Source organism: Epinephelus lanceolatus, chromosome 18 (assembly GCF_041903045.1).
Source record: "Epinephelus lanceolatus isolate andai-2023 chromosome 18, ASM4190304v1, whole genome shotgun sequence".
NCBI lineage: Eukaryota > Metazoa > Chordata > Actinopteri > Perciformes > Serranidae > Epinephelus > Epinephelus lanceolatus.
The window spans coordinates 4,630,001-4,648,815 of NC_135751.1; the positions used below are offsets into that span (position 1 = coordinate 4,630,001).

An 18,815-nucleotide genomic window follows, 5' to 3' on the forward strand; every position below is an offset into this window, starting at 1 on the left:
GCTGAAAGAATTCTGTGCTGAGGAGTGGGGCAAACTTTCTGATGTCAGAGACTGGTAGATGGCTACAAGAAGTGTCTCACTGAAGTTATTTCAGCCAAAGGGGGTAACACTAGCTATTAGGGGGTAGGGTGTCCTAACTTTTTCTTCTAATTTAGTAGTCTTTAATGATTTGGTACTGTGAACGACAACGCAAATGCTAATGCTAGTTTGCTAACTAGCTAATTTGCAGTCGTCATTTCCAGTAAATGCACAACGGCTGTGTTTGGTTTGAGACAACACTACCCTGTTGAAATTCACACACTATACCAATAAGTACATAGTGCACATAGAATACTACATGGAAGTGTACTAATAGAAGTACGCGATTTGAGACACAGCATGTGTTTATAGCATCAAATAATGAATTAAAACCAAACTAATCGGAGAAAATGAACACTTGAGCATACATCAGGGTGATAAGAACTACCTAAAATGACAGAAACCATGTATGTATGTGCTCTATGGTGGATACTGTCGCTGTCCCCAACGCTATGTTTGCGTAGCATATGTTCCTTTTGTTAGCATGTAAGCTATATAAAACTAGCTAAAGTTAGCTTACATGCTAACATGAAATTCTGAATTGTGGCCACAACGACCCTTCCAATGTTTTCAGCTAAATCGCCAGACATGTTGGCATGTTGCCAAGCAAGAAAAGGACAATAAAAACTCAAAGTACAAGTCAAATAAAATTTCCCCAAACATGGTTTCTGTCATTTTAGGTAGTTCTTATCACGGTGATGTATACTCAAGTGTTCATTTTCCCCGATAAGTTTGGTTTTAATTCATCATTTGATGCTATACTACTGTTACAGAGACTGTTAGCATTACACAGCTAACATCACCTCACAGTTATTAATGGGTTTACTGACAAAGGCAATCTGTTTCGGTGTGAGTTTTTTTTAGGACCATTTAACAGCTCAGTGTTATACGTTTTCTGCTGTTGCTGTGTTAACTTCATATGGGGTTTGGTTGTCTGTGACAGGGGGCCAAACAAGGGCTGAGAAAGTCCTCACACAGCCGCACCCCAAACTACATAAGCGATTCGCTAACTTTTAGCAACAATAGTTTTTCTCTGTTTTACAACCGAATCAACCACTACGATACTGGCCGCCTGAGAGTGAAAGACCCCTGTGAACACTTCGGTCACCCCAAAAGCCATTTTTACACATTCTCTGTTGTTTTCTGGACACCGGAGCAACTGCAGCTACCTGGCAGCTCACTGGTTTCTCCTGGACACTCATTCATCTCAACAGGCCCAGTGTTTGGGCCAGCGCCGGTAACTCCAGCTTTCTGCTGGATCCAAACCCACCCTGATCTGTGACAACACAACGCTGCGGGCTCCTTTTGGAGTCCTTGTGCGTAAGTTTTCTGTTGTGGCTCATACCAATTGCTAAAAAGCTAGAGAAAGTAGCTTCCTGGCAAATATAAACACTATGCCATCACACATTACACCATTGTTGCCGTAGTTTGTTTTGTTTCCTAGGCTACCCCATCTGCTCCCTATGGGTCCACTCACCACTCCACATGACTGTGACAGCTGCCTCTATAAGTCCCAGAAGATCACGGAGCTGGAGTGGTGCATTTCCAACCTCTACTGGATCAGAAATGAAGAACCTCTCCTCGACTCTGTGGTTGCCATAGGTCCTCCAGGCAACCCTGCGGATCTGGACTCCACCCTCCTAGAGCATGATGCAGCCACCACAGCTATATCAAGGCTGGCCTCCTCAGCTCCAGCTCCACATCTCCCTGCTGAGGACTCGTGGCTGTTGCTGGGGGCCAGGCCAAAATGGGCGAATAGGAGTGCAAAGGCTACATTCACCTTCAGTCCAAATCCAAGGCTCAGAGCTAACAGCTCCTCTCCCAACCAAGAGTCATGGTCCACAGTATCTGGAAAAGGGCGAGAGAGGTCCAGCCTGATACCTTCCCCACCTTGTGAGCTCCAACTGGAAAACAGGTATGATATCCTGAGTGTTGAGGAATTCCCTCCACTACAAACTGTCCATTCTCCTTTTGTTTACCCTGTGACTACACTGCCAACAGCCCGGAGGGTTGGTGGGTCTGCTTCGGGACCCTCTTTCAGGTCCGTGACCACCTCCTCCCGGTGTAAGATCATGACGGAGGCTGCTCTCAGGGCGAGACGCTCTGGTGGTCTTCCCCGCCTTCAAAGGACTCGGGAGCCCCCAACCACCGCTGAGGCTGTGACCTCACCACACACTCCACCAACACCTCCCTCAGAGCAGCGGTGCTCACCTCCTCGTCCTCACCCTTTGTTCCCCCCAACTACTGCCATAGTAGGTGACTCCATAATAAGCAACATTCGCTCGTTTAATTCCATCACTCACTGTCTTCCAGGAGCCACTGTCACAAAAATTATAGATAAACTCCCAAATCTACTGCAAAAATTAAAAAGTATATAAAATTAAAAATTAAATTTCCACACTCCATTAAATGTCTCATTTTGCGCATTGGAGCCAACGATGTGGTCCGGGGTCAGTCTGAGCAGCTAAAGAGCGACTTTAACAGTCTGTTCAATGCCTTAAAAGACCACGGGAAGTCAATCTTCATCAGCGGCCCTCTTCCCACACTCGGCTTCGGCGGAGCGGTTAAGTAGGCTCCTCCACCTCCATTCTTGGATCCAGGCTGCCTGCACTATCCACGGTTTTTATTTTATAGAAAATTTTAACTTATTTTGGAACCGCCCCTCCTTCTGTTGGCATGATGGACTTCACCTGAGCAAGTTAGGAAGCCGCATGCTAGCAGCTAACATACAGCATACTGTACACACCATGCCACTCATACATGCTTGACTGTTTACGTGCCACACCCCCTCCTTGCGCCCGCCTCTTCTTCTACAAAGCCTTCTGTGGTCACTGCCTCCCGTAGCTACTCCCCCTACAGGCTCCAGCTGCCACTAGCCTCTACAGACAAAAACCCCCCTCCCAGCTTCCTATTGCCCAAACTACTGGTCTTGTCCCTACCGTCCCTACTGTCCTACTAAATTTTGCAAACCTCAAAAATCTTGTCAACATCAAATGCAACTCAGAGCCCACTCTCATACCTGTTGTAATGAATAACAGACATTACAGACATCAAAACCACACAGTCCACAACTTCCGGTACATGCAGCCACTGTCAAAAACATCCACTGTCTGCAATGCTGGTCCCACATCCCTCAAGCTGGCATTGTTGGATGCACGCTCAATCTCCAACAAATCATTCATTCGGAACAATTTTTTCATCACTAAGGATTTAGATTTTATGTTTTTCACCGAGACCTGGCAAAAGGATGAAGAATATGTGTCCATGAAGGAGCTATGCCCGCCTGATTGCTCATTCATATGTGCCCCAAGGACCACTGGCCATGGTGGTGGCCTTGCATTGTTGTATAAAGACAGTTTCTCCTCATGGAGAGTGAACTGCGGAACTCCTCATTTGAACTTAAATTCCAAAGTTAGCCACTCTAACCCGTTTTATTGTATTTTAATTTATCGCCCTCCTGGTATTAATGGCCCTTATCTGGTTGAATTCCTTGACCTCTTAGCTTCCATCACTAAATTTGAGAGAATTTAAATGCTTGGCGATTTGAATGTGCCTGTAAATGACACCACAAACAGCTTTGTTAATAACATTATAAATCTCACAGAATCTTTTAATTTTGCTCAAAATGTCAATGGCCCGACACACATTAAGGGAAACACACTGGACCTTGTTTTTACACTTGGTTTGGACATTGATTGTATTGTCTTAGGAGCTGCTTGTCACCGATCATAACTGCATCCTTTTTAACTTGTCTGTTATCTCTGATTGTTCAACCAGTAAGCGTATGAAACTGTCCCGTATGTTAAACAACCTCTCTGCTGAGAAATTTTCCACTGCTTTTGACAGTGTGGTGCAGCCTTTCAGTATTGAAGTAGACGTTGATACTCAAGCTTTAACTTTAAAATCACACTGCTCTGCCATTCTTGATGAGATTGCTCCTTTAAAGCCTCATACTATTCCTGCTGCTAATCCCACTCCCTGGTTAAATGATGACATCCATGGCCTTAGTCGCAAATGTCGGAGAGCTGAGCGCTTGTGAAAATCAACCAAGCTTCTTGTACATCGTCTTCACTTTAAAGAACTGTTACTTGAATTCAATTCTGTGGTTAAGGTGACCAGAGCCTCTTATTTTGCAAATCTTATCTCCTCCAATCAGAGAAATCCAAGGGTCATTTTCGACACCATAAAAACATTACTTGTGCGCAACCACCTCTGATAAGGACTGTAGTAATTTTTTTATGTTTTTTGTGAACAAGGTCGCCAGTGTCAAGGCCAGTATGGCGCCCTCCTTCACCTCCTCCCTTCCTGATCCTCCCAAACTAGAGCTTAGATGGGCCCGGGCCCGTGCACATTATGTCCTGGACCGGCCCGGCCCGTCCAATTAACTGTAATTATGGGCCCGAGCCCGATTTTAAACCCAACATTTTTCAATAAGTTGCCTGTTATAATTAACGCTAAGGACACACTGAGCGCGTTAGTACCGCGGAAGTCCTGCGAGTGTACTCGCAGGCGCTTGACTGTCCACACAGGCAGCGCATTTCTCCTGTGCTCTCCGCGCCGGTTAAACATCGACTCCACTCGTCTGTTCCCGTCAGTACTTGTTTTTTCACTTCAACAGGTAATTTTAAACATGGGTAAGTCCATATCTTCATCGTTTTTTATAACGTAATAAGTTAATGACAATTTGTCATTGCATGTCCATGTATTGAGCGTGTTGGGTAAACACTGAATGAATAAGGCATATTTTTTGGAGGCACGGAAAGCCGCTGTCCCTCCTACTTATCTCTACCACCCCCCACCCTCTCTTTCTGTATGTGTGAATTGCAACCCCCAACCTGTAGCCATTTCTCCCTCTCTCATATCTGACTCTCTCTCTCTCTCTCTCTCTCTCTCTCTCTCTCTCTCTCTCCCTCTCTCATATCTGACCAGGCCCAGCCTGGGCCCGTCAGAGGGGTGGGGGGTCCTGGCCTGACCCGGCTTGGGCCCGCGGGCCGGGTCGGGCCGGGCTCAGGCTCGGGCAGAGAATCTAAGCTCTATCCCAAACAACAGCCAATTACTGATAATTTCTCGTCTGTCTCCTTACAAGGCTTAGCAGATCTTGTGCGTACTATGAAGATCTCTTCTAGTCCATTAGATATCCTGCCCACAACTTTGTTAAAAAATGTTTTCAGCACTACTGGTCCATCTCTGCTCTCCATAATCAATTGTTCACTGTTTTCTGGTTGTGTCCCGTCCCATTTCAAGAAAGCAGTTGTTCAGCCGCTTCTTAAAAAGTCTGATCTTGACCCCTCTGTTCTTAGCAACTATTGGCCCATTTCCAAGCTGCCCTTTGTGTCTAAAATTTTAGAAAAAGTTGTGGCGAACCAGTTAGTCACTGCTTTGGACAGATTCAATATTTTTGACAAATTCCAGTCCGGTTATTGTCAGTTACATTCCACAGAAATCGCTCTTCTCAGGGTCTCCAATGACATTATGATGGCCTCTGATGCTGGTAAGTGCATGATCCTGGTTCTGCTTTATCTCAGTGCAGCCTTTGACATGGTTGATCACCACATCCTTGTAGACAGGCTGAGGGACTGGGTAGGCATCTCAGGGACCGCCCTTCACTGGTTTAAATCCTGTCTGATAAATCTCTTTCTGTGGCTGTTGGCCCTCATAAGTCAGAGTCTGTCCCCCCCTGGTGCAGGGTGCCCCAAGGTTCAGTTTTAGGGCCTATACTTTTCGCGCTATACATGCTTCCTCTCAGAGATGTCATCAGCAATTTTGAAGGTATCTCATACCACATGTATGCGGATGACCTTTAGTTATATTTTTCTTTTAACCCTGATAGGACAGATGGAATAGATGCACTGCAGGATTGTTTGACTGTAATTATGGACTGGATGGCTAGTAACTTTAAGTTGAATGCAGCCAAAACTAAAGTATTAATTGTTACCCCTGACATCTCAGCCTCTAAAGTGGCCAGCTGCTTAGGGTCCCTTACTACATATGTGCACCACAGTTTGAGAAACCTTGGGGTCATAATTAGTAGGCTTAGGCGATTGGACAAATACATCGCCAATCGCCCATCACGGTTGGTTTAATTTTTGGCGTTTTTTAGGCGATTTTTGTTATTTTATTTTGCTAAATTAATGGTCTGTCTCCACAGAATTCAACTCGGTACATATATTTCTTAATTACTATGTAGAGCACAATTCAAAGTGTGCTTGTATTGGAACTGGCAGCTTCACACTGATTTCTGATGAGTCTTTCACAAAACATCAGTGATGGCGGAGCTGAAAGTAACATTATCATAAACCATATTTGAGAACTACATCAAAAAAGATGTGCAGTTGTGCACCCTGATCGTTATAGTAGGACAGGTATGTTATCCCTATCTCCCACCTGTTTGCTCATTTAGAGGCTGTGAGCGAATGCGTCCTTCTGCAGCCATCAGACTCTTTTAAAATGGTGTCGGACACTCGCCTTCAGCCCGTCTTTACAGCTTATTACTATATACTATATAAATAAAATTTACTTAATTACTTACTATAAACACAGTCTGACCACCTGGGCTTTTATTTTACTGACGGCGACAGGCAGTGCGCATTTGCATATTAGCTAAAAATTTAGTTTCACCAAGCATATTTAGATTTAACATTTAGATTAGATTAGATGTTTAGATTTAACTGTGAAACATTTTAAATATTGCTGTAATTGTGGTAAAAAGTTACTTTAAAAAATTCACACCACTTTTTTAAATGTTGTTTGAAGCTAAATGTGGCAAATTGTTGCTGTTAATTTCAGTGTGAGCCACTTTACAAACGGGACCCCATACCGTACTGCGGTATTGGGTATGGTTAACATTACCACGTCAGTTAGCCAATGTGGAAAATACTATGCCTTCATTGCTTAAAATTGTTGCCACCATGCCTCTCGCTGACTCACTCATATTCACTGTGTTCTTGCTGCAGCATCCAATACAAGCATACAGAGGAAACACAAGATGGTGCTAGTGCCTTTATGACGTCAGATTTTATTCTATATATTCTGACTTTCGTTCAATATATTCAAGGTTCATTCCATATATTGAGACATTCATTCCATATATTCAAGGTTCATTCCATCTATTCTGACATTCATTCCATATATTCAGACTTTCATCCCATATATTCGGGCTTTCATTCTATGTATTTAGACATTCATTCCATATATTCGAGCTTTCATTCCATATGTTCAAGTTTCGTTAAATATATTGTGACTTTCATTCATTCCATATATTCAAACTTCATATTATATATACATATATATACATACATACATACATACATAAATATATATATACAGTACAGGCCAAAAGTTTGGACACACCTTCTCATTCAATGCGTTTTCTTTATTTACATGACTATTTACATTGTAGATTCTCACTGAAGGCATCAAAACTATGAATGAACACATGTGGAGTTATGTACTTAACAAAAAAAGGTGAAATAACTGAAAACATGTTTTATATTCTAGTTTCTTCAAAATAGCCACCCTTTGCTCTGATTACTGCTTTGCACACTCTTGGCATTCTCTCCATGAGCTTCAAGAGGTAGTCACCTGAAATGGTTTCCACTTCACAGGTGTGCCTTATCAGGGTTAATTAGTGGAATTTCTTGCTTTATCAATGGGGTTGGGACCATCAGTTGTGCTGTGCAGAAGTCAGGTTAATACACAGCCGACAGCCCTATTGGACAACTGTTAAAATTCATATTATGGCAAGAACCAATCAGCTAACTAAAGAAAAACGAGTGGCCATCATTACTTTAAGAAATGAAGGTCAGTCAGTCTGGAAAATTGCAAAAACTTTAAATGTGTCCCCAAGTGGAGTCGCAAAAACCATCAAGCGCTACAATGAAACTGGCACACATGAGGACCGACCCAGGAAAGGAAGACCAAGAGTCACCTCTGCTTCTGAGGATAAGTTCATCCGAGTCACCAGCCTCAGAAATCGCAAGTTAACAGCAGCTCAGATCAGAGACCAGATGAATGCCACACAGAGTTCTAGCAGCAGACCCATCTCTAGAACAACTGTTAAGAGGAGACTGCGCCAATCAGGCCTTCATGGTCGAATAGCTGCTAGGAAACCACTGCTAAGGAGAGGCAACAAGCAGAAGAGATTTGTTTGGGCCAAGAAACACAAGGAATGGACATTAGACCAGTGGAAATCTGTGCTTTGGTCTGATGAGTCCAAATTTGAGATCTTTGGTTCCAACCGCCGTGTCTTTGTGAGACGCAGAAAAGGTGAACGGATGGATTCCACATGCCTGGTTCCCACTGTGAAGCATGGAGGAGGAGGAGGTGTGATGGTGTGGGGGTGTTTTGCTGGTGACACTGTTGGGGATTTATTCAAAATTGAAGGCACACTGAACCAGCATGGCTACCACAGCATCCTGCAGCGACATGCCATCCCATCCGGTTTGCGTTTAGTTGGACGATCATTTATTTTTCAACAGGACAATGACCCCAAACACACCTCCAGGCTGTGTAAGGGCTATTTGACCAAGAAGGAGAGTGATGGAGTGCTGCGGCAGATGACCTGGCCTCCACAGTCACCGGACCTGAACCCAATCGAGATGGTTTGGGGTGAGCTGGACCGCAGAGTGAAGGCAAAGGGGCCAACAAGTGCTAAACACCTCTGGGAACTCCTTCAAGACTGTTGGAAAACCATTTCAGGTGACTACCTCCTGAAGCTCATCGAGAGAATGCCAAGAGTGTGCAAAGCAGTAATCAGAGCAAAGGGTGGCTATTTTGAAGAAACTAGAATATAAAACATGTTTTCAGTTATTTCACCTTTTTTTGTTAAGTACATAACTCCACGTGTGTTCATTCATAGTTTTGATGCCTTCAGTGAGAATCTACAATGTAAATAGTCATGAAAATAAAGAAAACGCATTGAATGAGAAGGTGTGTCCAAACTTTTGGCCTGTACTGTATATATATATAATTTCCTGAACGGCATGCCACAATACATACAGTATCTCACATAAGTGAGTACACCCCTCTCATTTTTGGAAATATTTTATTATATCTTGTCATGAGACAACACTATAGAAATGACACTTTGATATAACTTAAAGTAGTCAGTGTACAGCTTGTATAGTAGTATAGATTTACCTTCCTCTGAAAATTACTCAAAACACAGCCATCAACATCTAAACAGCTGGCAACATAAGTGAGTACACCCCACAGTGAACATGTCCAAATTGTGCCTAAAGTGTTAATATTTTATGTGCCAACCATTATTATCTAGCACTGCCTTAACCCTTTTAGGCATGGGATTCACCAGAGCTCACAGGTTGCTTCAGGAATCCTCTCCCACTCCTCCATGATGACATCATGGAGCAGATGGATGTGAAGACACTTTGAGCTACCCCACCTTCAGCTTGAGGATGCCCCACAGGTGCACAGGTGAGTTTAGGGCTGGATACATACTGGACCAGTCCATCACCTTTACCTTCAGCTTCCTCAGCAAGGCAGTTGTCATCTACTAGGTGTGTTTTGGGTCATTATCATGTTGGAAAACTGCATTGCAGCTCAGTTTCTGAAGAGGGGCGATCATGCTCTGCTTGGAATTCATGTTTCCCTAAATGAACCGAGCTCCCCAGAGCCGGCAGCACTCATGCAGCCCCAAACCATGATGCTGCCACCACTATACTTGACTGTAGGCAAGGGACAGTTGTCTTGGTGCTCTTCACCAAGGTGCCACACATGCTGAAAGAGCACCAAGACAACTGTCCCTTGCCTACAGTCAAGTATAATGGTGGCAGCATCATGGTTTGGGGCTGCATGAGTGCTGCCACCACTATACTTGACTGTAGGCACATCCATCTGCTCCATGATGTCATCATGGAGGAGTGGGAGAGGATTCCTGAAGCAACCTTAGAGCTCTGGTGAATTCCATGCCCAAAAGGGTTAAGGCAGTGCTAGATAATAATGGTTGGCACACAAAATATTGTATGGTCAGCATACTCACCGGACACGTCACCCATTGAGCATGTTTGGGATGCTCTGGATCGGCGTATATGACAGCGTGTTCCAGTTCCTGCCAATATCCAGCAACTTCGCACAGCCATTGAAGAGGAGTGCACCAACATTCCACAGGCCACAATCAACAATCTGATCAACTCTATGGGAAGGAGATGTGTTGCACTGCGTGAGGCAAATGGTAGTCACACCAGATACTGACTGGTTTTCTGACCCCCCCAGACCCACCCAATAAAGCAAAACTGAACATTTTAGAGTGGCCTTTTATTGTGGCCAGCCTAAGGCACACCTGTGCAATAATCATGCTGTCTAATCAGCATCTTGATATGCCACACCTGTGAGGTGGGATGGATTATCTCGGCAAAGGAGAAGTGCTCACTAACACAGATTTAGACAGATTTGTGAACAATATTTAGGGGAAATGGTCTTTTGTGTGTATAGAAAATGTTTTAGATCTTTGAGTTCAGCTCATGAAAAATGGGAGCAAAAACAAAAATGTTGCGTTTATATTTTTATTCAGTGTATGTTGCCAGCTGTTTAGATGTTGATGATTGCGTTTTGAGTAATTTTCAGGGGAAGGTAAATCTATACTACTATACAAGCTGTACACTGACTACTTTAAGTTATATCAAAGTGTCATTTCTATAGTGTTGTCCCATGACAAGATATAATAAAATATGGCTAAAATATGGCACACTGGCTTTCCTCCCTAGTCTTTTTTTCTCACTCTGTTTAAATGTTTTGGTGGATTGGCTCGCAGTTCTTATGTATGACACTGGGGGGCAGCACTGACATGCTTCACAGCCTGGTATCTGAGTGCAGGGGACTGAGTGGTTTGCACTTGCTCAGATGTTATTTGTTGTCAGGGAAACTGCTTCATAGCTCACACTGATGGGTTCCATTTGCTTTGCCTTATAAAGATAACATAATGGTTAAAAGAAAGTCAGATGATGATAATTTTAGCTTTAAATGTTGCTAGTTAAACCCCCTGAAGAGGTGTTTGTCCAAATTACTAATCCAGTTGTCTGTTTTGTGGTGTTCATTTCCACCCTGTCTGTCTATTTGTCTGTCTCTGTCTGTAGGAAGAGACAGTGGCAGAGCTAAGGACAGTGGAATCAGAGGCAGCGTCTTACTTGGACCAGATCTCCAGATATTACATCACAAGAGCCAAGCTTGTCTCCAAAATTGTCAAATACCCTCACGTGGTGGGTTGTGTGTGTCTGTGTAGTAGATAAGTGCAGTCTAGCTCTTGTTGAGAAAACATGTTAGGTTGTATTCATGATGAACTGTCCGTGTTTCTACTCTGCAGGAGGACTACAGGAGGACTATATCAGAGATAGATGAAAAGAAGTACATCAGTTTGAAAATCATTGTATCAGAGCTCAGGAATCAATATGTGAGTGCTGATGCGTCTTTTTGAATCCTCATCTAAACAAGCTGCAGTCAAACAGGGTAACAAGTTACTTACCTGCAGAGCCTGATGTCTAGGTTATGGAGGAGTTATCAGAACTCCTCTGCACAATATACTCAATAAAAGGGTAACAGAACAGTGTGTGTGTGTGTGTGTGTGTGTGTGTGTGTGTGTGTGTGTGCGCGCGCACAATGCCATTCAACATCATCAACGTGCATTTTACTGATATGCCAATATGCCTTTGTTTGTCTGGTCTCCCACATAGTGTTGTCCTTGTCATGTATTTCACTTGTTTCATCTTGTGGATTTGGGCGTGGTTTCATCTAAAGTGGGCTGGAAAATGACAGAGGCACCCTGGAAAGTGCCTCCAGAAGCTGAAAAAAAAAGCTTTAATAACAAAGGCAGGGCTGGGAGGCGGGGGCTGGGATATGCCCAGTAACTCCTTTGTGCTGGGGATGTGGGTGTAGTTGTTATTTGTTCATGGAGGCTGTCACCATACACACTGATCAGCCAAAACATTAAAAATACTGGCTGGTAAAGTGAATAACTTTCATCATTTCATTACACTGCAATGTTTTGCTGGGAAACCTGAGGTCTTGGCATTGCAGACCAAGTACAAGCGCTCATGGCAATGGCAATCCCCAGTGGCATTGGCTCCCCCCAGCAGGACAATGCTCCATGCCACACCATAAAAACTGCTCAGGAATGGCCAGAGGAACGTAACAAAGAGCTCAAGGCATCCACTGACACTACTTAAAGGATTAACCGCCAATGCCCTGGTGCCAGACACCACAAACACCCAACTGAGGTCCTGTGTCCATGCCTCGACAAATCAAAGCCAAGTCTGATTCAAACTGGCTCAACCATGGATCGGGTGAATCAGGGGTACCAGCATGTCCCATGAATGCTCGATCAGATTGGGATCACTGGATTTTGAAGCCAAGTCGACATCTTGAGCTCCTTGTCATGTTCCTTGGGCCACTCCTGAGCTCTTTTTATGGTCCGACATGGTGCACTGTCCTGCTGGGGGTTCAAATGCCTATCAGGGAATGCCGTAGCCATGAGGCAGGAGTACTTGGTCTGTACCAGTGTTTGGGTCGGTGGAGCTCATCAATTGGCATTCGCATGAATGCCAAGACCCAAGATTTCCCAGCAGAACATTGTATTTTAACAACATGATCAAGGTTATTCACTTCACCAGTCAGTGGTTTTAACTGTTTTGGCTGATTATTGTACACTTGTCACCACATCAACCAATAGCTAAATCAATTGCAATTGCAGGGTTTCGTGCATATTTCACTGTTAAAAAGCTATCTGTTCAGACTGGCATTTCCCTAGTTTCCAAGTCATTTTTCATTTTTACTTTCTTTTTATTATCATTGTTACTTTTCAGTACTGTAAAGTGTTTTTGAGTATCCTGAAAAGCGCAATATAAATCTGATGCATTATTGTTATTCATTATTGTTATATTTACAACACAAGACGAATAAAATAGAAAGAACTTTATTTATCCCTGAGGGGAAATTTAGCTGTCCAGCAGCTCATAAAAGACAAAAGACAAAATGAAATATGTTAAAATAAGTGTACAAATAGAAATTAAATTAAGATAAAATTAAATTGTCCATTACACAGTCCAGCCAATTGTGGCTAATGTAATGTGTGCAAGTGTGTGTGACTCGATTCTGGAGGTGTTAAAAAGTCTTATTGCCATGGGGACGAAGGATCTGAAATGCTCTGTTCTGCAATGAGCTGACTGCTGCAGCTGCTCCTCTGATGCTCCAGGAGGCTGTGGAGAGGGTGTCTGCTATTGTTCAATATAGCTTTCAGTTTGTTCAATGTGCCCCTCTCCACCACAGTTCTTAGTGGGTCCAGTCTCCTGCCGAGCACTGAGCCAGCTTTTTTTTAACCGGCTTGTCCAAACGCTTGGTGTTTTTGTCTGTCAAGCTGCTTCTCAACCAGAGTTGGGTAAGGGTTACTTTAAAAGTAATCAAAGTATGTTACTGCATTACTTTTTTAAAAAGTAACCAGTTACTTTTCTGCGTTACTCCCTGAGTAAAGTAACTCAGTTATTTTAAAAGTACTTCCAACGTTACCCCCTGAGAAAAGTAACTCAAGCACTTTTAAAGTACTTTTGAGTATTCTACATTTCCTATTGGGCAATGGACCACAGGGCGCTAAGCCTACATTTTTTTGTCTCCAGAATTAAAGTTATGGACCACTTGCCCTTCACTGAGATCCAATTCTCCCATCACAGCCGTCACTTTGACCAGTAGAAACACAGAACGATCTGCTGCCGTAGACAACTGTATGACAACAACACCCCAGCATTTTTAATATTTCCTCTAGAGATGTTACCACACAGAGTAAAAGGGGGAAATGATGGTGTGAAACAGCAGAGGCACTTTGTCAACCCGCTGAGTTAAAGTCACTGTCATTAGCATCAAACTAGCAAACAATGTTACATCCTCACGGTTGGACATAAAGTAATAAACATTAACAAATAGCGGCGGGGCTTTTACTCACCACAACTGCAGAGGCTCCCAGCTTCATTTGAAACAAACTACATTATAGATGGTCCGTTATTTATTAATCCCTCTGTGTGTTTATATAGTTACTTTTTATCCGCTCCGTTGTCTTTATAAAGTTAACATATCGCACCGTCATTTCAAACTCAACACTTGTTTCAAATTAAAAGCCCCTTATAACCTCAGCTGAGAGAATCCCTCCATTTTCTAAATAGGCTTTTATTCTGAAACATTTGTCAGAACTTCCTGTGGAAGATACAGTAGCTTGACAGTTTATGTATGGCACTTCAAATGTAGCTCCTGCCATCTGCTGACGCTTTTAGGTGACTACAACAACATGTTGGCTGGCACATGAACACACACAGTGACTCAAATAATAGTGAAAGTAATAAAAATAGGACAAGAATAACCTGATGACATCACACACGCCGTGAAAGACGATAATTGGTGAGTGTACAGCGTGTACCAGGCATAATGCAAGTCCTGAGTCTGAAATATGTCAGTGAGTCCTACTCCACCTATTCAGACTCCACCGTAGACAATGGCAGCATTTCTCCGACCAGGTAGCAAGCCACAAGCTCCGTGGCAGCAACAGCAAACTAACGAGTTAGGTTACTTGTTACTGCAAAAAGTAATCAAAGTACTCTAACACGTTACTTTGTAACGCGTTAAACCCAACTCTGTTCCCAAACACACTGCAGCGTAGAAAAGTGCACTGGCCACCACTGTGTGACAGAATATGGACAACATCTCCACACACTCATCAAAGGATCTCAGTGTCCCCAGGAAGAACAGGCAGCTCTGTCCCCTCCTGTAGAGGGCGTCAGTATCAGAGGACCAGTCCAGCTTATCATCCAAGAGGACCCCCAGCTATTTGTAGTTGTACACCATCTCAATGTCCTCCCCCTGTATGGAGACTGGTTGATGGAGTGACCTCTTTCTTCTGAAACCCACCACCATCTCCTTGGTTTTGGCTGTGTTCAGGTGGAGACAGCACTTACTGCACCAGTCCCTGAAGGCATCCACAAGGTCCCTGTACTCCTGCTCCTGATCACTCCTGATACAAGCTACAATAGCTGTATTGTCAGAGTATTTTTGTATGTGGCAGGACTCTGAGTTGGACTTAAAGTCTGCTGTGTAGAGCGGAACAGGAACGGTGCTAAAACAGTTTCCTGCACCAGTGCTGTTCTGACCATCCCAGCTTCCAAGCCTGACATACTGAGGCTGCTCTGTCAGGTATTCTGTTATCCAGGAGGTGAGGAAGTGATCTACTCCCATCCCCTCCAACCGGTCACTCAGTATGGGGGGCTGGATAATATTTAACGCAAGGAAAAGGAAAGTCAAGGAAAAGCATCCTCACACAACATTCGGCTCCTCCAAGTAGGTGAAGGCTCCATGCAGCATGTAAAGAACCGCATCTTACCCTCCCATGTGCTCCTGATAGGCAAACTGGAGAGGGTCCAAAGCATCAGTGACCTCTGACTTCAGGAAACTGAAGATCAGGCGCTCCAGGGTCTTCATAATGTGTGATGTTAAGGCCACCGGTCGGTAGTCATTTAACTTGGCCTGGCGCCCCACTTTGGGCTCCGATACGAGACAGGATGTTTTCCACTGCACCAGGACTTTGCCTGTTCTAAGACTCCTGTTAAAGAGCCCCTGTTAACCCCGTAACCCTAACCCACAATATGTATAATTCAAATACTTTGCATTTAAATGTCAAAGTTTGAACCGGAATCTATTGGCAACACTCCTAAATACCCAGATGGTTTTAAAAATTGTTCAAATACACTTTAAGTCAGATGTGAGGAGTCCAATATTAACCTTGGTATTTCTGCTTGTTGCTTTCAGGTGATACTTCATGATATGATCCTGAAGAATATTGAGAAGATTAAGAAACCCAGAAATAGCAACTCTGAAGCTCTTTACTGATAACCCCTACACACGCACGCATGCACACACAAACACACACACACACACACACACACACACACACACACATCCAAAACATCAGCTGCAGGTTAGTTAGCTAGAATTAGAATTAAGCTAGAATTATTAGTCAGTACTAGTCTCGCTCACCAGACCTTTCTCGAGAAAAGAAAGGTCAGTCAGTACTAGTCAGTACTAGTCTCGCTCACCAGACCTTTCTCAAGAAAAGAAAGGTCTGGCTGCGCCGACTCTCACTTTAAGATTGGAGAAAAAAACGCCCCGGCTTTTTTTATTTCTTTCAACCAATTACAATCGTTCTTAGCGGTGCCAGCAACGGTGCGCTTGCAAAAATATTGCCGGGGGGAAACAGGTTTTGGTGTAACACGTCCACAAAAATATCGCCTACAGGACGCGCACCATGGCAGAAAAATGGCTACATCCCCGCTAGATCAAACACCCCAAAAGTTAGTAAAGGACGTGTTGAAAACTGCTACACAACCAGAGGTGGTAGAGCGGGACTTCAGTGGGTGGCTCGTTCTGCCCAATGAGAGGCTGATCTATGCAGCAAACTTCTGCCCACTCAGACTAAGTCAGTACTGACCAATAATTATAGCTTTTTTTGCAGTAGTCTACCTGATGGTTTAGGGTTGTATAACCACAGGACAATTCACAATGTGTCAAATAAGTTACTGCCTTTGGACTGATAGCCTGCTGATATTCAATACTGAAAACTTCAACATGAATAGTGCTCGCTACTTTATATGTAAAACCCCAGCTGTCTGGGTCAACAGTGAGCTTGAGGAAGCTATAAAAATGCATTTGAAAAAAATATATCATCTACACGCACATGCACATAGTTTTCAGCTGTTGTGGGATCCTCCTCTGTTTGTTTTTGGCCTTATTCTGCAGTCACCTACATACTTTCTGTCATGTAACCCTCAGTTTTGGCTTCCCAGAACTCTGGAATCTGACCTCAGACTCTTTTTCCTGCAAGTATCCCGACTCCATGCTGCTGTTACAAAGACCACCTACATGGCCTGCCTCCCATCTGATCCACAGGGACTGAAGCTCCAAGATTCCTGCTGGTTTCTCTTCCTGTCTGGGTTGTTTGCTCTTGTGAATGCCATGCCTCTCCCAGGATTTATTATGTGTTTTTTGAATGGTTTTCTTTTTTTTGCTTCATGTAGCCCAAAAAGAAAACTGGCTGAATGTGTGTTCTTCTATACAATGTGCCTACATGTTTCTATCTGTTGTGATCAAGCAGGCTTGAACCGGGTCTCAAAACATTTTGTCAAATATCAAAACTCATGTTTGACAAGAGTTTATGTGGTTCCATTTAGCTGTTACTATTTTTTATGTTTTAAAGGCCCTGCACAGCCATGGTCAGGGGTAGGCAACCTGCGGCTCCGGAGCCACATGCAGCTCTTTAGACCCTCTCCAGTGCCTTCTTGTGGCTTTGACATAAAAGTATCTGCAAACAAATATCAGTTATTTTTTAACATTCAGATTTTCATTTGTCATTGTTGTAGGTCAAGAGTGATTATTGCATTCTTCAACTGTAAAAATGTGCACCCTATACTCAAATTAAAAAATGTTTAAACGTTTCATCAACTAAAATGTGCTCCATATGTCTACGACCTGGCACTTTTCCTCTAAATTTTGAAGAATTTCAGTAGCGGTGGCAAGTCTGGAGTCTCTCTAGTAAGGCTAGCAATGGATTCCAAATCCAAAAAATGGAAAAGTCTTGAAGGAAAATAAAAGATTTAATCATGTGTGGACAGATTCATTTGCTTTCGCCACCAACACTGCATATAACTTAATGATTAGAAATAATCCACTGCAGAGTAGCCACTTTGTAGTAAATCATATTAATGAATGCTCATTAGGACCTATTCATGACGTTGATTGGCTAATTTAGACTTAATAGGCTGTTACCTTTATTCAAAAGTGTTCTGTGGCTCCAGACAGATTTTTTTTTCTTTTTTTGCCAATATTTGCTCCTTTAATAGTAAAGTTTGCTGATCCCTGGCCATGGTGCACCCACACAGGTGTTTGCACCTAAAAAGGGTAAGGGTTGAAAAAACAAAATTAATCAATGTGAGGTTTGAGGTTTTTTATGAGGTTTGTATTTTGTTGACCTCATGATGTGATATTGAAGCCTGGTGCTTTCAGAAACCTTTTGCAATTTAACAGTTATATGGAAAATGACAAAATGAAGCTAGGAACTGTTTTTAAGTGAATGCAAAATGTGTTTTTTATGTTATTTTAAGTTTGTAAGCTAACAAAGTGGTAGTGGAACAGACCTCTGACCATGCATGCATGCAGGTAAGGGTTTTTATTCATGCCAACTCATAATTCTTTCGAATAAACTGGAATGCAAGCCATGTAGCCTGACCTAAAATACACCCTAGCTGCAGTCAGACCTGATATCACTGGGTATCTTTAAAGAATGGGGTGAGGTGTTTTACAGTCATTAGTGTAATAACCAACTCCCATTCCCTTTGTGCAAAGTTCTATCGTTTTCAACTCTGACTTGCAAAATCTAGAGTCTTTCCAGTCTCCAGCCTTTCACTGCACTTCAGAAGCAAACACTGTAGGGTAACATAAAGAGGGAATTATAATTTTTTTTAAATCCACTTTTCTTTATATTGGAAGCCTTGTACTATTATAATTCAGCTGAATTTTAGAAAGTCTTTCAACACAGAACAAGGACTATGGGTTTTATCCCGCTTCTCTTACATTGGAATCGCATCAGGAAGGGATCTCATTGCCAGTATGGACAGGAGGAACAGTTACAGCCAACAATATCTTTTTCAATTCACATATGGTCATCTGATTACTGTATTAACATAAAAAATTGTTTTAGA

General features: G+C 43.0%; 1 protein-coding gene across 1 annotated transcript in view; it reads left to right on the top strand.

Moving 5' to 3' along the window:
- Nucleotides 1–17,720, top strand: part of LOC117268285 (proteasome activator complex subunit 3-like) — a 48,940-nt gene extending 31,220 nt beyond the window's left edge. The window contains exons 8-10 of the mRNA XM_078161819.1: nt 11,169–11,291; nt 11,396–11,482; nt 15,871–17,720. Coding sequence (XP_078017945.1) covers nt 11,169–11,291; nt 11,396–11,482; nt 15,871–15,951 — 291 coding nt within the window. The 3' untranslated portion in view covers nt 15,952–17,720. The remainder of the gene's footprint in view (nt 1–11,168; nt 11,292–11,395; nt 11,483–15,870) is intronic.
- The last annotated feature ends 1,095 nt before the right edge of the window (nt 17,721–18,815 follow it).